The 5,658-nt window shown below is 43.7% G+C and overlaps 1 protein-coding gene across 1 annotated transcript; it reads left to right on the top strand.

The window, feature by feature from the left end:
- The first annotated feature begins 1,944 nt into the window (after positions 1 to 1,944).
- LOC135536440 (amine sulfotransferase-like) lies at positions 1,945 to 4,678 on the top strand. The gene is made up of 2 exons (XM_064962781.1): positions 1,945 to 2,276; positions 4,515 to 4,678. The coding sequence occupies exons 1-2, from the start codon at positions 2,135 to 2,137 to the stop codon at positions 4,643 to 4,645; spliced, it is 273 nt and encodes a 90-aa protein (XP_064818853.1). The 5' UTR covers positions 1,945 to 2,134; the 3' UTR covers positions 4,646 to 4,678.
- The last annotated feature ends 980 nt before the right edge of the window (positions 4,679 to 5,658 follow it).

Here is a 5,658-nt window from a genome sequence, read left to right as displayed (position 1 = left end):
ATGGTAAAGGTAGATTACCCTCTCGGCGTCGGATCCTTACAAGGCACCCAGACCTTCGTCCCCGATACCCCTGTCTCTTTCTCCTGCGAATGACGGGGATGAGGGCCTTGTCGAGCGTCTGAAGTAAATTCTTCTCGTCTGACTTGTTGAAGAAAAAATTATTCCTCCAGTACAGGGTGAGTAATCGCTGTCCTGATATCTAGAAGCTCTTTTCGGTCATGAGACAAGGTGGCAGAAACATTATGTACAAAGTAAGTTACAAATAACGTGAAAAAACACGCAATTGGTTACGGGATCGTAAAAAACGGCCTTTTCCTTCGGCGCCATTCCTAACTGCAGGAGCTGCTGGATGAGCTATATTGCTAGATACACTTTGCTTATTGTTGTGTTTAGGAAATGTAAATTCCACAGCTTTTACTAGATGCAGTGCTACTGTCAGAACCTCTGGTGGCTCACCGTCTGGCTTTTCTCTCTCTGAAATGACCTACTATGGCAATATGATTGTGTTTAGGAAGTGTAGTTTATCAAAACACCTCATGACAGTAACCCATCCATCCGTTTCGTCTTAAAGTCAGATGATGTATGGTCAACTTTATTTGCTCCGTCTCAGACGTGGGCCTACTTGACAAATCTCTGTACCGACACTGGTCTCAGCTTGGTATTATACACCCTTGTCTGTGACAGCAGAATCAACATGTCTGCGTTTCTGTACCTTCTCAGGGCCAGGGAGAAAGGCAGTGGGAGAGGTTCATCTCTCCAGACCCAGTCCGGTTTTAACTCCTACCCAGAGGAACAGAGGGGAGGAAGGAGAGGTAAGAGAGACGAGAGGAGGAGAAGTGTACCCCTCACTTCAGGGTTATCTTCACACACTGGAAGTCTGTCTACCCTCTCCCCTGCTCTCACTTGGGGCCGAAGCCAGGCAACGGGTACCTTTTCAGCCTGCAGTTACATAACAATGACAACTGAACTTTAACACCTCGGAAAGCAACTGTTTTGATGATGCAGAGGTTGTTTATTCTGCTCTTCACAAATCCTCGCTGTCGGTGTAACGCAAGGGTGTAAACCACCAGTTTAACGCAAGGGTGTAAACCACCAGTTTAACGCAAGGGTGTAAACCACCAGTTTAACGCAAGGGTGTAAACCACCAGTTTAACGCAGGGTGTAAACCACCAGTTTAACGCAAGGGTGTAAACCACCAGTTTAACGCAAGGGTGTAAACCACCAGTTTAACGCAAGGGTGTAAACCACCAGTTTAACGCAAGGGTGTAAACCACCAGTTTAACGCAAGGGTGTAAACCACCAGTTTAACGCAAGGTGTAAACCACCAGTTTAACGCAAGGGTGTAAACCACCAGTTTAACGCAAGGGTGTAAACCACCAGTTTAACGCAAGGGTGTAAACCACCAGTTTAACGCAAGGTGTAAACCACCAGTTTAACGCAAGGGTGTAAACCACCAGTTTAACGCAAGGGTGTAAACCACCAGTTTAACGCAAGGGTGTAAACCACCAGTTTAACACAAGGTGTAAACCACCAGTTTAACACAAGGGTGTAAACCACCAGTTTAACACAAGGGTGTAAACCACCAGTTTAACACAAGGGTGTATACACTAGTATAACAAGTGTCTCTGCAGTACTCCACCAATCAAAGCTTGAAAGGATCTGCAGAGAAGACTGGGAGAAACTCCCAAATTACAGGTGTGCCAAGCTTGTATCATCATACCCAAGACTCGATGCTGTAATCACCAGTACCAAAGGTGCTTCAACAAAGTATTGAATATAGGGTCTTAATACTTATGTAAATGTAATATTTCAGTTTTTTTTTGTAATACATTTGATTGATTAGGGGGAGGGACGATTTAATCCATTGTAGAATAAGGCTGTAATGTAACAAAATGTGGAAAGAGTCAAGGGGTCTGAATATTTACCGACTGCAATGTATGTCGGGGCGTTAGAATGACGACTCGGGAGTGTACATTATTGCAACATCAGTGAATCTTACTCGTAATAACTCCGCGAACCTTACCACACGTTCCAAAGTCTAAACGTGCTGTATTTCCAACTTAATTTGGTTCTTTGTAGCATATCTATTCATATCCACTGTAGATACTAATATTTATACAAAACGACCATTATTATGGAGAAGATCACCGATGACCTGGTCAAGTACAAGGACTATGTGTTTGCGAAGGATTTGGTCAACGCTGAGCACATTGACTCCCTGCAGAGCTTTGAGATCCGGGACAGTGACATCTTTCTGGTCACTTACCCTAAGTCAGGTGAGTGACAAATCTGCTGGATGGAAAAACAGCTTTTCAGATGGTCTAGAAACACTTATCATACACGGGGGTACTAGCCATGAAAAAGGTTGCGATCTCGGCTCTGTTTAGGTAATCAGTGAGGTTGAGAAACCATTATAAGTAGAGAGCATAAAAACAGCATTTTAGAAAGTTAAAGGGAAATCCGGGATTGGAACATCCATTTTTGGATTTGTAAATTAATGATATCCATTGATTATTGAAAAATTTAATTATACAAAAGTTGAGCAGCGGTCTGGGCACTGCAGTGCTCGAGGCGTCATTACAGGGTTCGATCTGGGTCGGCTGTACATTAGGGGCAGGGTTTGCCCGGCCGTGATGTCCTTGTCCTTATCGCGCTCTAGTGTTTCCTCCGGACACATGGGTACGGCTATTCATATCCACGAGTAAAGCGAGCAGTGTGTCAAAAAGCAGTGCGGTCAAGGCAGGGTCGTTTTAGATTTGGACACACGGTTCTGGACCTTCACTCCTCCCGAGTCCGCACGGGAGTTGCAGCGATGGGACAAGACTAACTACCAATTGGGGAGAAAAAGGTACAGTAAATATATACAGCTCTGGAAAAAAGCTTTGAAGAGACCACAGCAAAATTACCAAAATTAAAAGTTTGGACACACCTACTCATTCCAGGGTTTTATTCTACATTGTAGAATAATAGTGAAGACATCAAAACTATGAAATAACACATATGGAATAATGTAGTAACCAAACAATTGTAAAACAAATCAAATTATATTTTATATTAATTAAGATTCTTCAAAGTAGCCACTTTATCCTTGATGACAGCTTTACACACTTGGCTTTTGCATCCCAGAAGTTGGAGTAGCAGTGGTTGAGTGTTTTAGCAGCGTGAGTACTACAGTTGATGTGTTGATAGAACTTCAGCAGCCTTTTCCTTTTCATGGTCGTAATGTGCTGCAAAGAAATCACTACTAAACAGGACACCAATAATAAGAAGAGACTTGCTTGGGCCAAGAAACACGAGTCCAATGGACATTAGACCGGAAATCTGTCCTTTGGTCTGAGTCTAAATTTGAGATTTTTGGTTCCAACCGCTCTGGCCTTTGTGAGACGCAGAGGAGGTGAACGGATTATCTCTCATGTATGGTTCCCACCATGAAGCATGGAGGAGGAGGTGGATGGTGTGTGGGTGATTTGCTGTTGGCACTGTAAAACAGTGATTTATTTACATTTCAAGACACACTTAACGAGCACCCTTTGGGTACCACAGCTTCTGCAGCAATACGTCATCCCATCTGGTTTACGCTAGGGGGACTATCTTTAGTTTTTCAACAGAAAAATTACCCAAAACATACCTCCAGGCTGTGTATTGTTTATTTGACCAAGGAGAGTGATGAAGTGCTGCATCAGATAACCTGGCCTTCACAATCACTCGATCTCAACAACCCAAGTGAGATGGTTTGGGATGAGTTGGACCGCAGAGTGAAGGAAAAGCAGCCAACAAGTGCTCAGCATATGTGGGAACTCCTTCAGACTGTTGGAAAAGCATTTTTCATGAAGCAGGTTGAGGGAATGCCAAGAGTGTGCAACGCTGTCATCAAGGTAAAGGGTAGCTACTTTGAAGAATCTAAAATATAAAATAGATTTAGATTTGTTTAACACTTTTTTTGGTTTCAACATGAAAATACAAATAAAGAAGAACCTTTAAATGAGTTTGTGTGTTATATATATAAAAGTAGCAGTCAAAAGTTTGAACACACCAAATCTAAATCTATTTTATATTTAAGATTCTTCAAAGTAGCTTCCCTTTACCTTGATGACAGCGTTGCACACTCTGGCATTCCCTCAACCAGCTTCATAAGGAATGCTTTTCTAACAGTCTTGAAGGAGTTCCCACATATGCTGAGCACTTGTTGGCTGCTTTTCCTTCACTCTGCGGTCCAACTCATCCCAAACCATCTCACTTGGGTTGTTGAGATCGAGTGATTGTGAAGGCCAGGTTATCTGATGCAGCACTTCATCACTCTCCTTGGTCAAATAAACAATACACAGCCTGGAGGTATGTTTTGGGTAATATATATAACTTAAATGTTTCTCATGAGGAAATAGTTAAACTGTCTTAGTGCTTGTTTTTACTCCAGCCCTTTCAGCTCTGGCAGGGTGACCGCTTTGTTGTTTTTCGAATCCCCTTTCCACCGAGTCGGGCCCAGCTTTATGACTGACACCTTTCCTAACCTGCAGGAACCATCTGGACACAGCAGATCATCACTTCTATCTGTGAGTCAGAGATGGGTGATATCTATCCCAACAACTTGGAGATGATGCCGTGGCTGGAGTATATTGGAAAACGCACCGACTACTCCTTACGCTAACCCGCGTCTATTCGCCTCCCACCTCACCCTGTCCTAATGCCGCCAGGCCTGAGGGACAAGAAGGCAAGGTAGGCACAAGGAGGATAGAATGAGAATGTTAACAGAGTTGTGATGTGTGTGTCTGTATATGTGTATCTGTGTGTCCTACACGGAGGCCCGTAGGGCTGTAAATATTCTCATTCTCAGATGATCTATGTGATGCGGAACCCGAAGGACAACGTGACTTCCTACTATCACTGGTGTTTTAACTGGGCCATGTTGGAGACCCCAAAGAGTTTCGAGGACTTTCTGGACCAGTGGTTAGCAGGGAATGGTAGAGTGAAGACATCATTCATATAACACCATTGGTTTTGTCCCAAATGAATAGCCTATTGCCTACATAGTGAACTCATTTTCACCATGGCTTCATGGGCTCCCAGTCCAAATAGGGGATGGGTACCATGTGGGACACATGCCTGTTATGACCCCACGACAGCCTGTGTTCTAAAATATCACCCCCTTTTTCACAGTTACACTACTTTTGACAATCCGCAAGATACTGTATTGACCTGTATGACCCTGTTACTGATCTACAGTTGGTGCTTCGTCTGGTTCGACCACATCGAAGTGGCACAGTAAGAGAGACCAGTACAACATCCTGTTTCTGACCTATGAGGACATGATCATGGTAAGATATTACAGACTCATTTGACACCCATGACCTCTGACCTGGATAGCTAGCTAGAGACAACAAACCAGCCTGACTTTACCTGTCCCTCAATATTCCAACCTAATTTTCCGATTTTATTAACAAGGATAGACATGGAAATGAAGAGAGAGACAGACAAATGGACAGGAGTGTGTAGAAGTTTTGTGGGACTGGTACGTGATCCCACACAGGTAACAAGGATGGACATGGAAATGAAGAGAGAGACAGACAAAGGACATAGTGTGTAGAGGTTCTGTGGGACTGGCTTGTGATCCCACACAGGCAGGGGATTGTTAATGTCCCGGAGGGCAGTGGCCTTCACCAC

The sequence above is a fragment of the Oncorhynchus masou genome, unplaced genomic scaffold (genome assembly GCF_036934945.1).
Source record: "Oncorhynchus masou masou isolate Uvic2021 unplaced genomic scaffold, UVic_Omas_1.1 unplaced_scaffold_6183, whole genome shotgun sequence".
Taxonomy (NCBI): domain Eukaryota; kingdom Metazoa; phylum Chordata; class Actinopteri; order Salmoniformes; family Salmonidae; genus Oncorhynchus; species Oncorhynchus masou.
The sequence above is the reverse complement of the archived record's forward strand: the minus strand, read 5'-3'. Positions and strand labels throughout refer to the sequence as shown.

Excerpts from the sequence above, each read along its gene's own strand:
- LOC135536440 (XM_064962781.1), top strand. The coding sequence starts at position 2,135 with ATGGAGAAGATCACCGATGACCTGGTCAAGTACAAGGACTATGTGTTT. Across the intron at positions 2,277-4,514 it reads GGTCACTTACCCTAAGTCAG|GAACCATCTGGACACAGCAG; the intron begins GTGAGTGACAAA and ends CCTAACCTGCAG.